The 17,512-nt window shown below is 45.0% G+C and overlaps 1 protein-coding gene across 2 annotated transcripts in view; it reads right to left on the bottom strand.

The window, feature by feature from the left end:
• KCNAB3 (potassium voltage-gated channel subfamily A regulatory beta subunit 3) overlaps nt 1-17,240 on the bottom strand; it is an 88,013-nt gene extending 70,773 nt beyond the window's left edge. Inside the window, exon 1 of one of the 2 annotated variants that reach the window (XM_077470631.1) lies at nt 16,146-17,240. In XM_077470631.1, the coding sequence (XP_077326757.1) occupies nt 16,146-16,366 (221 nt within the window). In that variant the 5' untranslated portion in view covers nt 16,367-17,240. The remainder of the gene's footprint in view (nt 1-16,145) is intronic. The other variant, XM_077470632.1, reaches the window with a different exon arrangement.
• Between the last annotated feature and the right edge of the window lie 272 nt (nt 17,241-17,512).

Genomic DNA, 17,512 nt, shown 5'->3' with positions numbered 1-17,512 from the left:
ATAAGATGTTAAATGTATTGGAACATAAAAAAAACTATTTAAAATAGTATGTATGTCTGAATATATATATATATATAGTCACATGCATATTTGTGTTGTGGGGTGCAAACCCTAATACAATAGACTGCACACACGTATGATGACAGCCCACTCCCTCCCTGCTTCTCCATGCCCACTAACCAACTAAACACAATGGGGGTAGGATATTACATGTAGATTAACGGAGGCTTCACCTCCCCCTTATTCTAAGACACAGACTGGAGGAAAGTGACAAAGCCTGTGACTGACACCCTGTAATTTCCACAAAATAATAAATAATTTGATTTCAAATATATATTTATATACAATTTAAAGCAGTTTATTGGTATTATTTATTTATTTTTACTCTGTATCCAAAGGCTGTTTTTTTTTTTTTTTTTAAACCAGCAGCAGAGGACTAGAAGCTCCTCCTACTTACATTTCCCTGCAGACAGGCTGGGAGAGAGCTGGGTCATGTGACAGCTGTATAACGATTGGGAAAAAATAACTTTGTTTTTTTTGTTTGTTTTTTAATTTAAAATAATTACAGTGCCATCATCCACATACAGAAATAGAAGGGGCCATGTACATTTAACAGCGGGTGTTTAGTATCCCTTTAAGTAGTTACAGTGCCTGTCTAATTTTTTAGATCGTTTTCTCTTTCTACAACAATAGCAACAGTACCCCATTGACAGGACATCCCTAAATACGTATCGCCCTGCTCATGCAAATGAATTGCTGTTTTTCCAAAGGTCTACATAGAGCCTTCATCTTTAGTGATGTACTTGCATGTGTAAGCACAAGATAAGGCAGCCCTGGAAGCTCCCTGGGGCATTATGGGGGAAGGGGCTCCTTTCAGAAACAAATAATGAGGAAGGGGGAAAAAAATGACCTAAAGTGTCAACATTGGTTGCTTAGCAGATTGTGCATTGAGAGCTCAGCCCAGTGGTAGCACAACTGGTCATTGCCAAGGAGAGAATTGTCCCACCACTCTATCTCTATGGGGACACCCCTGGTCTAGGGACATTAGGTGACTTCCCTCACACTATGGCTTAAGCTGGCCATAGAATTTCCAACTTCTTTGGAAAATTCCTACGAAAATTCTCATTTGAAATTTTTGACATTTGATTTTGGAATTAACGGACGAATTCATGAAAACCAAAATATACTGTTAGAAATGAGTTCATTAAAGCTAAAATTTCCATCCTACTCCTTTGAATTTTCTCCTTACTGCGGTCAAAAATGAACATCAATTTGACCCCACTAATAATCAGAAGAACGAAAAAAAAACTTACTTAGAGAATTATTTTTCTGAGAATTTTCATTTGAAATTCTACTCATCCATGGGCAGTTTTCACCTAGCCATTTGTAACCGGGGTCCTGTGAGATCATAGGGTTCCTCCAGAAATTACTAGGGGTTCAGTGGGCTGTGGCTGATTGACTTGATGATGCCTGAATAGTTCCCGGGGTCAATGCCACTGGGCAGGGCCAGCTGTGTCTCATAGACATGGCTGGCAAGAAAAATTTTCAATTCACTTGTTTTTTAATATCCTTAAAAAATTTCACCCAAATTTTGAGGCTGTGTTTTTATGAATAAGAAGTGTTGGTGATGTCACTGGTCTCTTGTGATTGGACGAGCTGTGTTCTCAAGAATATGAAGTGTCTGTGATGTTACTGGTCTCTTGTAATTGGACGGGCTGTGTTCTCGTGAATATGAAGTGTCTGTGATGTCACTGGTCTCTTGTGATTGGATGAGCTGTGTTCTCAAGAATATGAAATGTTGGTGATGTCACTGGTCTCTAGTGATTGGATTGGCTGTGTTCTCAAGAATATGAAGTGTTGGTGATGTCACTGTTCTCTTGTGATTGGACAGGCTTTGTTCTCGTGAATATGAAGCGTCTGTGATGTCACTGGTCTCTAGTGATTGGATGGGCTGTGTTCTTATGAATATGAAGTGTTAGTGATATAGTGATATCACCGACACTTCATATTCATGAGAACACAGCCCGAGTTGTGTTCTCAAGAATATGAAGTGTCGGCGATATCACTGGTCTCTTGTGATTGGACGAGCTGTGCTCCCAAGAATATGAAATTTTGGTGATGTCACTGGTCTCTAGTGATTGGATGGGCTGTGTTCTGAAGAATATGAAATTTTGGTGATGTCACTAGTCTCTAGTGATTGGACGGGCTGTATTCTCATGCATATAAAGTGTCGGTGATATCACTGGTCTCTTGTGATTGGACGAGCTGTGTTCTCAAGAAGATGAAGTGTTGGTGATGTCACTGGTCTCTAGTGATTGGATGGGCTGTGTTCTGAAGAATATGAAATTTTGGTGATGTCACTGGTCTCTAGTGATTGGACGGGCTGTATTCTCATGCATATAAAGTGTCGGTGATATCACTGGTCTCTTGTGATTGGACGAGCTGTGTTCTCAAGAAGATGAAGTGTTGGTGATGTCACTGGTCTCTTGTGATTGGACGGGCTGTGTTCTCAAGAAGATGAAGTGTTGGTGATGTCACTGGTCTCTAGTCATTGGACGGGCTGTGTTCTCATGAATATGAAATGTTATTTATTTATTTGTTACAGGTTGTGTTGGGGATGTCACTGGTCTCTAGAGATTTGATTACATGAATAGGAGATGTCAATGGTGTCACTGGTCTCTAGTGATTGGATGGGCTGTGTTCCCATGAATATGAAGTGTCAGCAGGGATGGACTGACAACTCATGGGGCCCCCCGGCAATAGTAGATTATGGGGCCCCCAGGCAATCAGAGATTATGGGGCCACACAGTATACACAAACACACACACACAGTATACAATCACACAGTATACACAGACATGTTTCTATTGGCTGAGAAGGTACTGGAGAGGTGGGGCAGCTATAATCTCTGGATTTTTAGACCAAAAGGATGTCGGTAAGGGACATTTCAGAGACAGATGTAAAAAAACCCACACATTTTTACATAGTGTCCCTGGTTTTGCTGAGGCTGGCAACCCTGATGGGGCCCCCTAGTGGCATGGGGCCCTCAGGTAGTGCCCGAGTGGCCCAATGGTCAGTCCGCCCCTGTCCGCCATGTCAGTGATGTCACTGGTCTCTAGTGATTGGACAGGCTGTGTTCTCATGACCATGAAGTGTTACATAGTTAGTAAGGTTGAATAGAGACACCAGTCCATCCAGTTCAACCTGAGTGAGTGTCTACAATTGTCCCTATCCCTGTACATTGCACACTCACATCAGTCCCTACCCTCAAGGAGCCCACAATCCAAGGTCCCCATTCATATACTAGGGCCAATTTTGGACAGAAGCCAATTAACCTACCTGCATGTTTTCGGAGTGTGGGAGGAAACCAGAGTACTGGGAGGAAACCCACGCAGGTACAGGGAGAACATGCAAACTCCAGGCAGGTAGTGTTGTGGTTGGGTGTTAGTTATTTATTTATTTATTTATTTGTTTGTTACAGGTTGTGTTGGGGATGTCGCTGGTCTCTAGCAATTAGATTATATAAATAGGAAGTGCCAATGGTGTCACTGATCTTTAGTGATTGGACCGGCTGTGTTCTCATGAATATAAAGTGTCGGTGATATCACTGGTCTCTAGTGATTGGACAGGCTGTGTTCTCATGAATGTAAAGTGTCAGTGATGACGTCACTGGTCTCTAGTGATTGGACGGGCTGTGTTCTCATGAATGTAAAGTGTCAGTGATGACGTCACTGGTCTCTAGTGATTGGACGGGCTGTGTTCTCATGAATGTAAAGTGTCAGTGATGACGTCACTGGTCTCTAGTGATTGGACGGGCAGTGTTCTCATGAATGAAAAGTGTCAGTGATGACGTCACTGGTCTCTAGTGATTGGACGGGCTGTGTTCTCATGAATGTAAAGTGTCAGTGATGACGTCACTGGTCTCTAGTGATTGGACAGGCTGTGTTCTCATGAATGTAAAGTGTCAGTGATGACGTCACTGGTCTCTAGTGATTGGACGGGCTGTGCTCTCATGAATGTAAAGTGTCAGTGATGACGTCACTGTTCTCATGACCCTGAAGTGTTAGTGATGTCACTGATCTATTTATTGTACTGACAGACTAATATAAAATGTAAGAAGTTGTATAGTGTGTCATTTTATTATTAAATTTTTTATAGTGGCAGACTGGCAGCATTAATTCATAATGACTGACTCTTCTTTAAACTTGATATATGTTTAATAGATTTACTAAATTGAATTTGAGTCATAAAATATTCATTGACTGCATATTTATCTAGCAGAGACAAGGGATCGGATATGTGTACATCATCCTACAGGCATCAATTCTACATTCTGTCCTGTCATTCAGGGTCTTTGATCTTCCACACACCTCGGGAATGCTGTTTTATCTGATATTTTAGCTCTCAATAATCAGGTGAAGTCACTACTTGGTTAAACCTTGAGCTCTATAAAACCTTCTATAAACAAATGTTTAAGGAAGCAAATGAATTGTGGAACCCCCAGATTCCCATCAATCAGATGTTTGTTGTGGGATCACCCTACCGAGGGACCATTTCTTCTAATAAACGGATGAAGGAGTACTTTTTACTGTATGGTGCACAAGACGTTCACTCTACCCATAGGTCTCCATCCACCCCCACAAATGTATTGCCGGTTCTAAAAAGAGATTGTTTTTTTGTAAGGAACATTCAGTCCAAATAAGACTACCTGAGGTGGGACTGCTGGACCAATCGCTCACTAACCATGTTAGAAGGGGTTGGCAGGCGACCTCTATAGGTGGAGGAATGCAGCAGCCAGACTCATCCACCTTACCAACCGTTTAGTGTCCACCACTCCTCTCTGTCAATACCTCCACTGGATTCCCATTGCCCAACGAATAAAATTCAAAACACTAACAATAACACACAAAGCCATTCACAATTCTGCCCTGAGCTACATCAACAATCTTATCTCCAAATATCACCCAAACGGTCCTCTCCGCTCCTCCCGTGACCTTCTGCGCTTTAGCTCCCTTTGTTTCCTCCTCCCATGCTTGTCTCCAGGACTTCTACAGAGCCTCTCCCATCCTCTGGAACTCACTACCCCATTCTGTCCAGCTATCTCCTACTCTGTCCACTTTTAGACGATCCCTGAAAACTCATCTCCTCAGGGTGGCCTATCCTGCCTCCAGCTAACAACCGCATCTTCTACTCCTCTCATGAGTTCATCCCTCGCAGTCCCTACCTTTTTGTTTCACCAGCCCCTCCCTCTCAGATTGTAAAGTCACAGGAGCAGGGCCTCTAACCCCCTCCCTTGTTTTGAATTGTACTGTTGGTGTAATGTCTTCCTACATTGTATAGCACTGCGCAAACCGTTGGCGCTATATAAATCCCGTATAATAATAATACATATCTGGAGCAAAGGTGAAAAGGGATTAGCACTCTAATATAGAAGTAGAATGGTAGGAGTTCCAAAGGATTCCTTTATTATTATTATTATACAGGATGTATATAGCGCCAACAGTTTGCTCAGCACTTTACAACATGAGTTCTTAAAGAGGAAGTAAACCCTGATGAGTTTACTTCCTCTTTCATTCCCTGCAAAGACAAAGCATAATGGACTACTATGCATCGCATAGTAGTCCATTATGTGTTACTTACCTGACACAGGAGCCAGCAAAGTCACCGCCGTTCCCTGTAGTCCGGCGCATCCATCTTCTCGGTGGGGTCTCGCTGCTCCGCCGCTGTCATTCGGTGAAGCCGCGATGACGTCACTCTTGCGCATGCGCATGGGAGCCGACATGCGCGGCATCTTCGTCGTTGACGGTGCCGCGCTCAGTGCGCCTGCGTGCATGCGCCGTAGACAGCAGTGCCTGTCTTTCGGCAAATATCTCCTAAACCGTGTAGGTTTAGGAGATATTTCTTGGACCTACAGGTAAGCCTTAATCTAGGTTTACCTGTAGGTCAAAGTGTGTTGTAAGGGTTTACAACCACTTTAAGGGTATGCTTATTGCCTGCAGTAGATGGAAGATAATCTAAACTGTGAGGTGGATCACAAGTTGAGATATGTGGGATCTCAGCCAGGTGAAACAGAGCAGTTTATCGCTTTTACCCAAGACAAGGGGTGGACGGGAGGCACGATTGCCCTGGGCACAATGGTTTACTGGGTGTAGGATCCTCTAAGCTTGCACATCATGAATAGGGAGGGGTGCGCAGATGGGAATATTTGCCCTGGGCGCTGGATGACCTTGTTCTGGCACTGCTTATACCCTTAGAGCTCAGGTACATCTCAGCAACATTTCAGATTACCTTTAGCAATACTGTACCTGAGGCATATCCTTGTACTCTCTCAGGAGTATCTCAGTACTATGCCAGATGTTGTATCACAGTATTGTCTCGGCTGTATCTCAGTACTATGTCAGGGGCACCTCAGCACTATCTAAGGTATGTCCTAGCCCTTTCTCAGTTATATCTCAGCACTATCTCAGATATATGTGTAGTGGAGGACATTTTGGACAAAATGTCATACGCATGTAAATTTAGTTTTTGCCTCAGAACAATAGGGGTTCTGAGGGTTAATTGTGTAGGTTAGGCCTTAACACCAGTCTGGCCAGGCTGTGTTTGGAAGTTCTGCCTGGTCATGTGAACGGTGAGGTGCACATGACAGGCCAGAACCAGGTCTGGTTGGATGTTTAGGTATCAGCCTTGTAGGAACCAATCAGTGGGAGTGCCGGGCCCGCTGGGGAGTCTGGGAAGGTGTACTTAAGAGGTGTGGGTCGCGTGTTTGAGAGAGAGGAGTTTGTGAGACTCGTGTGGTGTGTTCTGGTTCCAGTACTGGGATAGCCCTGTGAGGGGTCCCGGTCACGGGGTATTCGACACCCCGCAACATGTTCCTGTGGAAGGCCCCTGATAGACCCGCCTGGTCTGGGGTAGGGATCAGTCTGTTCCCGAGTTTCGGAACCTGCTGGTCCGAGGCGCAGTAACTGAGGGAGGATTCAAGGTGTCCGGGTGTGCTCTTGGCTCGGAGAGGCGCCGCAGCTTGTGGAAGTGACCGGGGGAGGACTCTTCAGAGGAGGGCCAGCAAGTGGCATCCTGAGAAGTGCCTTGTTACTGAGTTGGGAAGGACATTGACAAATTCACGCTTTTCCAGTACCATTGAGGAGACGGGAAACGTTCCAGGTACGGAGGAAAAAGGTTCCTGTTCGCCTTTGGTTACAACTTGTCCATGTTCACAGGACTGTTTCAAGTTTTGAGTCAATGTGCTGACTGCCATGATCTCTGGCTAGAGATCTGTTCAGCCTTGAAGTACCCAGCTGTGAGTGGCTACTCTCTGGGTGGAATTAGAGACTTTGCTAGACCTGCAGTTCAAGGTGCCTGAGTTCTTCACCCGTGCCCTCTGTTCCCAAAAAGACTGTGTTGTTTGGAAGTTAATATTGCAAAATAAAACCCTTTAAAGAGGACTTCATCTGTGTCAGTGTTCAAGTTGTTGGGTATCAACCCTGGGAACCTCTAGACGTGGAAGAGCAGGCCGAGAGAAGGTAACTGGTAAGCCCAATAAGTCAAGGCCGCACAGCAAAGGTTGTGGCCGCTACATATGTCTGTACTATCTCGGGTATATCTCAGTACTATATCAGGTATATTTCAACACTCTCTTGGGCATCTATCAACACAATCTCATGTATATCTCTGTACAATCTTGGGTTTATTTTAGCAATCTCATGTTATCAGCCAATCACATGGCAGCAACTCAATGCACTTAGTCATCTAGGCGTAGTGAAGGCGACTTGCTGAAGTTCAAACCGAGCATCAAAATGGGGAAGAAAAAGGATTTAAGTGACTTTGAACGTGGCATGGTTGTTGGTGCCAGAGAGGCTGGTCTGAGTATTTCAGAAACTGCTGATCTACTGGGATTTTCACCCACAAGCATCTCTCAGGTTTACAGAGAATGGTCCGAAAAAGAGAAAATATCCAGTGGGCGGCAGCTGTGTGGAGGAAAATGCCTTGTTGAGGTCAGTGGTCAGAGGAGAATGGGCAGACTGGTTTGAGATGATAGAAAGGCAACGGTAACTCAAATAACCACTCGCTACACCCAAGGTATGCAGAATAACATCTCTGAGTGCACAACACATTGAACATTGAAGCAGATGGGCTACAGCAGAAGACTACACCTGGTGCCACTCCAGTCAGCTAAAAACAGGAAACTGAGGCTACAATTCGCACAGGCTCACCAAAATTGGAAAAACGTTGCCTGGTCTGATCAGTCTGAATTTCAGCTGAAAAAATCATATGGCAGGGTCAGAATTTGGAGTAAACAGCATGAAAACATGGATCCATCCTACCTTGTATTAACGATTCAGGCTGGTGGTGGTGGTGTAATGATGTGGGCAATATTTTCTTGGCATTGTTTAAATGTCACGGTATTGTTGCTGACCATGTCCAGTGTACCCATCTTCCAGCAGGATCATGCACCATGTCACAAAGCTCAAATCATCTCACCACTGGTTTCCTGAACATGACAATGATGTCACTGTACTCCAATGGCCTCCACACTCACCAGATCTCCAGCGCCTTTGGGATGTGGTGGAATGGGAGATTTGCATCATGGATGTGCAGTCGACAAATCTGTAGCAACTGTGTGATGCTATCATGTCAATATGGACCAAAATCTCGAAATGAATGTTTCCAACACCTTGTTGAATCTATACCACTAAGAATTAAGGCAGTTCTGAATGCAAAAGTGGATCCAACCTGGTACTAGCAAGGTGTACCTAATACAATGGCCAATCAGTGTATATCACTGTACTATCTCATGTATAGAGTATCTCAACTATCCCAGGTATATATCAACACTATCTTAGATATATCTCTGTACTATCACAGGCACAGTATTTCAGGTGTATCTCAGAGCTTTGTATGTGTATCTCAACACTGTTTTAGGTACACTCTCTCACATACTGTACATCTTAGCATTCTCACAGACATATATCTCAGTATTATTTTGGATATATCTCAGCATTAACTCAGGTATATTTCAGGACTATCTTGGGTACATCCCAGCACTATCTCAGCTATATCCCACCACAATCTCAGGTACGTCTCAGCACTATTTCAGGTATATTCCAGACAACCTCAGGTATACTTCAGCACCATCTCAGGTATACTTCAGCACCATCTCAGGTATACTTCAGCACCATCTCAGGTATACTTCAGCACCATCTCAGGTATACTTCAGCACCATCTCAGGTATACTTCAGCACCATCTCAGGTATACTTCAGCACTATCTCAGGTATACTTCAGCACCATCTCAGGTATACTTCAGCACTATCTCAGGTATACTTCAGCACCATCTCAGGTATACTTCAGCACTATCTCAGGTATACTTCAGCACCATCTCAGGTATACTTCAGCACCATCTCAGGTATACTTCAGCACTATCTCAGGTATACTTCAGCACCATCTCAGCACTATCTCAGGTATTTCCCAGACAATCTCAGGTATATCTGACCAAAATCTCAGGTATATTTCAACAATGTCTCAAGTGTCTATCAGATATATTATAGCACTATCTCAAGAATTTCTCAGCAGTTTGTCATTGTATATCTTGGTACATCCCAGCGCTATCTCAGCTATATCCCACCACAATCTTGGGTACATCCCATTACTATCTCAGGTATGCCAGCACGATCTCAAGTCCATCTTGTCACTATTCAGGTATATCCCACCACTATCTCAGGTAGATCTCAGCACTATCTCAGGTATATTCCAGCGCTAATTCAGTTATATCCCAGCACTATCTTGGGTACATCGTAGCACTATCTCAGCTATATCCCACCACAATCTCAGGTACATATCAGCACTATCTCAGGTATGCCAGCACAATCTCAAATCCATCTCAGAACTATTCAGGTATATCCCACTACAATCTCAGGTACATCTCAGCACAATCTCAGGTATATCCCAGTGTTATCTCAGGTACATCTCAGCACTATCTCAGGTACATCTCAGCACTATCTCAGGTACATCTCAGCACTATCTCAGGTACATCTCAGCACTATCTCAGGCATATTCCAGTACTAACTCAGGTACATCTCAGCACCACCTCAGGTATATTCCAGCACTATCTTGGGTACATCTCAACACTCTCTCAGGTATATTCCAACACAATCTCAGTTACATCTCAGCGCTATCTCCGGTATATCCCACCACAATCTCAGGTACATCTCAGGTATATTCCAGCACTATCTCAGGTACATCTCAGCACTATCTCAGGTATATACCAGCACTATCTCAAGTATATCCCTACACTAGCTTAGGTACATCCCAGCACTATCTCAGGTACATCCCAGCACGATCTCAGGTACGTCCCAGCACTATCTCAGGTACGTCCCAGCACTATCTCAGGTACATCCCAGCATGATCTCAGGTACATCCCAGCACGATCTCAGGTACATCCCAGCACGATCTCAGGTATATCACAACACGATCTCAGGAACATCTCAGCACTATTTTAGGTACATCCCAGCGCTATCTTAGGTACATTCCAGCACTATCTCAGGTACATCCCAACACTATCTCAGGTATATCTCAGTACTATCTCAGGTATATCCCAGTACTATCTCAGGTACATCTCAGCACTATCTCAGGTATATTCCAGCACAATCTCGGGTAAATCTCAGCACTATCTTAGGTAAATACCAGCACTATCATAGGTACATCTCAAAACTATCTCAGGTATATACCGGCACTATCTCAAGTATATCCCTGCACTAGCTTAGGTACATCCCAGCACTATCTTAGGTACATCCCAGCACTATCTTAGGTACATCCCAGCACTATCTTAGGTACATCCCAGTACTATCTTAGGTATGTCCCAGCACTATCTCAGGTACGCCCCAGCACTATTTCAGGTACATCCCAGCACGATCTCAGGTATATCCCAACTCAATCTCAGGAACATCTCAGCATTATTTTAGGTACATTCCAGCACTATCTCAGGTACATCCCAGCACTATCTCAGGGATATCCCAACACAATCTCAGCTATATCCCAGCACTATCTTGGTTACATCGTAGCACTATCTCAGCTATATCCCACCACAATCTCAGGTACATATCAGCACTATCTCAGGTATGCCAGCACAATCTCAAATCCATCTCAGAACTATTCAGGTATATCCCACTACAATCTCAGGTACATCTCAGCACAATCTCAGGTATATCCCAGTGTTATCTCAGGTACATCTCAGCGCTAGGTCAGTTATATCCCAGCACTATCTCAGGTATATCCCAGTGTTATCTCAGGTACATCTCAGCGCTAGGTCAGTTATATCCCAGCACTATCTCAGGTACATCTCAGCACTATCTCAGGTACATCTCAGCACTATCTCAGGTACATCTCAGCACTATCTCAGGTACATCTCAGCGCTAGGTCAGTTATATCCCAGCACTATCTCAGGTACATCTCAGCACTATCTCAGGTACATCTCAGCACTATCTCAGGTACATCTCAGCACTATCTCAGGCATATTCCAGTACTAACTCAGGTACATCTCAGCACCACCTCAGGTATATTCCAGCACTATCTTGGGTACATCTCAACACTCTCTCAGGTATATTCCAACACAATCTCAGTTACATCTCAGCGCTATCTCCGGTATATCCCACCACAATCTCAGGTACATCTCAGGTATATTCCAGCACTATCTCAGGTACATCTCAGCACTATCTCAGGTATATACCAGCACTATCTCAAGTATATCCCTACACTAGCTTAGGTACATCCCAGCACTATCTTAGGTACGTCCCAGCACGATCTCAGGTACGTCCCAGCACTATCTCAGGTACATCCCAGCACGATCTCAGGTACATCCCAGCATGATCTCAGGTACATCCCAGCACGATCTCAGGTACATCCCAGCACGATCTCAGGTATATCACAACACGATCTCAGGAACATCTCAGCACTATTTTAGGTACATCCCAGCGCTATCTTAGGTACATTCCAGCACTATCTCAGGTACATCCCAACACTATCTCAGGGATATCCCAACACGATCTCAGGTATATCTCAGTACTATCTCAGGTATATCCCAGCACTATCTCAGGTACAACCCAGCACTATCTCAGGTATATTCCAGCACAATCTCTGGTACATCTCAGCACTATCTCAGGGATATCCCAACACGATCTCAGGTATATCTCAGTACTATCTCAGGTATATCCCAGCACTATCTCAGGTACATCTCAGCACTATCTCAGGTATATTCCAGCACAATCTCGGGTAAATCTCAGCACTATCTTAGGTAAATACCAGCACTATCATAGGTACATCTCAAAACTATCTCAGGTATATACCGGCACTATCTCAAGTATATCCCTGCACTAGCTCAGGTACATCCCAGCACTATCTTAGGTACATCCCAGCACTATCTTGGTTACATCGTAGCACTATCTCAGCTATATCCCACCACAATCTCAGGTACATATCAGCACTATCTCAGGTATGCCAGCACAATCTCAAATCCATCTCAGAACTATTCAGGTATATCCCACTACAATCTCAGGTACATCTCAGCACAATCTCAGGTATATCCCAGTGTTATCTCAGGTACATCTCAGCGCTAGGTCAGTTATATCCCAGCACTATCTCAGGTACATCTCAGCACTATCTCAGGTACATCTCAGCACTATCTCAGGTACATCTCAGCACTATCTCAGGTACATCTCAGCACTATCTCAGGTACATCTCAGCACTATCTCAGGTACATCTCAGCGCTAGGTCAGTTATATCCCAGCACTATCTCAGGTACATCTCAGCACTATCTCAGGTACATCTCAGCACTATCTCAGGTACATCTCAGCACTATCTCAGGCATATTCCAGTACTAACTCAGGTACATCTCAGCACCACCTCAGGTATATTCCAGCACTATCTTGGGTACATCTCAACACTCTCTCAGGTATATTCCAACACAATCTCAGTTACATCTCAGCGCTATCTCCGGTATATCCCACCACAATCTCAGGTACATCTCAGGTATATTCCAGCACTATCTCAGGTACATCTCAGCACTATCTCAGGTATATACCAGCACTATCTCAAGTATATCCCTACACTAGCTTAGGTACATCCCAGCACTATCTTAGGTACGTCCCAGCACGATCTCAGGTACGTCCCAGCACTATCTCAGGTACATCCCAGCACGATCTCAGGTACATCCCAGCATGATCTCAGGTACATCCCAGCACGATCTCAGGTACATCCCAGCACGATCTCAGGTATATCACAACACGATCTCAGGAACATCTCAGCACTATTTTAGGTACATCCCAGCGCTATCTTAGGTACATTCCAGCACTATCTCAGGTACATCCCAACACTATCTCAGGGATATCCCAACACGATCTCAGGTATATCTCAGTACTATCTCAGGTATATCCCAGCACTATCTCAGGTACAACCCAGCACTATCTCAGGTATATTCCAGCACAATCTCTGGTACATCTCAGCACTATCTCAGGGATATCCCAACACGATCTCAGGTATATCTCAGTACTATCTCAGGTATATCCCAGCACTATCTCAGGTACATCTCAGCACTATCTCAGGTATATTCCAGCACAATCTCGGGTAAATCTCAGCACTATCTTAGGTAAATACCAGCACTATCATAGGTACATCTCAAAACTATCTCAGGTATATACCGGCACTATCTCAAGTATATCCCTGCACTAGCTCAGGTACATCCCAGCACTATCTTAGGTACATCCCAGCACTATCTTGGTTACATCGTAGCACTATCTCAGCTATATCCCACCACAATCTCAGGTACATATCAGCACTATCTCAGGTATGCCAGCACAATCTCAAATCCATCTCAGAACTATTCAGGTATATCCCACTACAATCTCAGGTACATCTCAGCACAATCTCAGGTATATCCCAGTGTTATCTCAGGTACATCTCAGCGCTAGGTCAGTTATATCCCAGCACTATCTCAGGTACATCTCAGCACTATCTCAGGTACATCTCAGCACTATCTCAGGTACATCTCAGCACTATCTCAGGTACATCTCAGCACTATCTCAGGTACATCTCAGCGCTAGGTCAGTTATATCCCAGCACTATCTCAGGTACATCTCAGCACTATCTCAGGTACATCTCAGCACTATCTCAGGTACATCTCAGCACTATCTCAGGCATATTCCAGTACTAACTCAGGTACATCTCAGCACCACCTCAGGTATATTCCAGCACTATCTTGGGTACATCTCAACACTCTCTCAGGTATATTCCAACACAATCTCAGTTACATCTCAGCGCTATCTCCGGTATATCCCACCACAATCTCAGGTACATCTCAGGTATATTCCAGCACTATCTCAGGTACATCTCAGCACTATCTCAGGTATATACCAGCACTATCTCAAGTATATCCCTACACTAGCTTAGGTACATCCCAGCACTATCTTAGGTACGTCCCAGCACGATCTCAGGTACGTCCCAGCACTATCTCAGGTACATCCCAGCACGATCTCAGGTACATCCCAGCATGATCTCAGGTACATCCCAGCACGATCTCAGGTACATCCCAGCACGATCTCAGGTATATCACAACACGATCTCAGGAACATCTCAGCACTATTTTAGGTACATCCCAGCGCTATCTTAGGTACATTCCAGCACTATCTCAGGTACATCCCAACACTATCTCAGGGATATCCCAACACGATCTCAGGTATATCTCAGTACTATCTCAGGTATATCCCAGCACTATCTCAGGTACAACCCAGCACTATCTCAGGTATATTCCAGCACAATCTCTGGTACATCTCAGCACTATCTCAGGGATATCCCAACACGATCTCAGGTATATCTCAGTACTATCTCAGGTATATCCCAGCACTATCTCAGGTACATCTCAGCACTATCTCAGGTATATTCCAGCACAATCTCGGGTAAATCTCAGCACTATCTTAGGTAAATACCAGCACTATCATAGGTACATCTCAAAACTATCTCAGGTATATACCGGCACTATCTCAAGTATATCCCTGCACTAGCTCAGGTACATCCCAGCACTATCTTAGGTACATCCCAGCACTATCTTAGGTACATCCCAGCACTATCTTAGGTACATCCCAGTACTATCTTAGGTATGTCCCAGCACTATCTCAGGTACGCCCCAGCACTATTTCAGGTACATCCCAGCACGATCTCAGGTATATCCCAACACAATCTCAGGAACATCTCAGCACTATTTTAGGTACATTCCAGCACTATCTCAGGTACATCCCAGCACTATCTCAGGGATATCCCAACACAATCTCAGGTATATCTCAGTACTATCTCAGGTATATCCCAGGACTATCTCAGGTACATCTCAGCACTATCTCAGGTACATCTCAGCACTATCTCAGGTATATTCCAGCAAAATCTCGGGTACATCTCAGCACTATCTTAGGTACATCCCAGCACTATCTCAGGTATTTCCCAGACAATCTCAGGTACATCTCAGTACTATCTCAGGTATATCTGAGCAAAATCTAAGGTATAGCTCAGCACTATCTCAGGTATATGTCAACAATCTCTCAAGTGCGTATCAGATATATTGTAGCACTACCTCTGGAATTTCTCAGCAGTATGTCATTGTATATCTTGACACAATCTCAGGGGTATCTCATTACAATCTTGGGAATATCTCAGATATACTTCAGCACACCACAGGGGTACATCGTTACGATCTTGAGAATATCTTAGCTCCACTTCAACATGTCAGGAGTATCTCATACAATCTTTAGGGACCGCCAGTATATTTTTGCATTAGCTTAGAAGTGTCAAGAAGTTTTTAATTCTATTAATTTAAGCCTCTTCAGGACAATATAAGGTGACACTTTGTATTTTTCTCTAAATTAGTTGCCCATGTAGTTATAGCGTACATAACAGGCTGCACACAGTAGATAGCCAAGCTTAAATGTACTTACAACTGTAGCCCAACTGAAGCAGTTATTAGAATATAGAGGACATACATAGAAGAAGTCCAATGTCATTTACTGTACTATCCCCATATATGTATCAACTCTATGCCAATAGGAGAAAGTCACCTTCCCTTAAAATTAGTCAAACCCCAGAAGCCTCCTAATTGAAGTATTCTGCATCCTCTTACCTGTACTTCATACCCGTAGCTTTGCCCGTAGACTCCCGTAGCATGTGTGTAAGCAGCGGGAGCACCTGATTAGGGTATTTGGTCCCCATGGGGGGAGTGCGCTGCTTAGTCTGCCCACTGTTTCCCCCATTTTGCCCCCCAGAAGGGCGATTGGGGCAAAGACGGTCCTCGCTGGTCCTACTTCTTAGAGTCTGCTCAGTGCAAGCAAATGAAACTTGCATAGTGAGACAGGTAAGAGGGGAAAGGTAGGGTGCCTAATCAAGGAAGGGGGCAAGAGGGTGTAAGGGTCCTGCTAAAATGAGTGGTAAGAGAAGTCGGTGTTCCAAGGGATTGACCTGGGTAGGTCAATATGATTGGGGATGAGGGGGTCCAGCAAGAAGGGGTAGCCTGGGGGGGGGGGTCAATATCCTTGGGCACAGGGGGGGTCCAGCAAGGTGGGGTAGCCTAGAGGGGCAATATCCCAGGGCAGTAGTGACCAGGACGACGAGCCACTAAGGGCATGAAGATGTGTTTCGAAGAAAGGAGATGAGAGGTATAGAGAGAATGAGACAGAGGGGGGATGGAGAGAGACTGGAGAGGAGGGGGATGGGAAAAGTAAGACAAAAAAAAGTGAGGAGTCCAGAAGGATGTATAGAGAATGGCAGGATGGTGCGTGGGTTAGGGAGAGCTGCAAGCAGAGGTGTTCAGAGCAGATTCCAGGGATTGGACTGGTGTAGGGGGGTGGAGGTTGCTTTTGCAGGACTTGCAGAGCTGGATGAAATAGGGAGAGGGCAGGCTGTGTGCAGTGGTGGGACAGCTCTGCAGTTATCAAGGGTACAGACTTCACACATCCCTCTCCCTCCCTGCTTCTCGCTCTCATCCCCCCACTCTGCACCGATGCAGCTAATAGGAGCCCCTCCTCCTCATTCACTCACCACGCTGCATGCAGTGCATGCAGTTTGTCTATGGACGGGCGGGCGAGAGGCCAAGCTGTGCTGCCCTGGCAAGAGCGATGCTCTGCAGGTGATGACAGAGGATGGCACCTTGCAGCAGGGAAATTAAGATGTGAGGTGCACAGCAGGTGCCTGGTAGGATGAGGATGATGAGATGAGAGGATGCTGTTAAGCTGCGTGTGGTTAAAGGGGGATGCTGAGCGGAGCTCCGCAGACTGCAGGTGATGGAGAGGATGAGGGAGGTCTACTGGGAGGGGGAGGGGCTTGGACTGGTGCTCTGCAGGTGCCAGGTGGGGAGAGGTCAGACTGGTACTCTCTGCAGGTGCCAGGTGGGGGAGGTCAGACTGGTACTCTGCAGGTATCAGGTGGGGGGAGGTCAGACTGGTACTCTGCAGGTGAGGAGAGGTCAGACTGGTACTCTGCAGGTGCCAGGTG

This window comes from Lithobates pipiens, unplaced genomic scaffold, assembly GCF_037356315.1.
Source record: "Lithobates pipiens isolate NorthernLeopardFrog02 unplaced genomic scaffold, aLitPip1_a1.2 Scaffold_8, whole genome shotgun sequence".
In the NCBI taxonomy this organism is placed as follows: Eukaryota; Metazoa; Chordata; class Amphibia; order Anura; family Ranidae; genus Lithobates; species Lithobates pipiens.
This window is presented reverse-complemented; position numbering and strand designations above follow the sequence as displayed.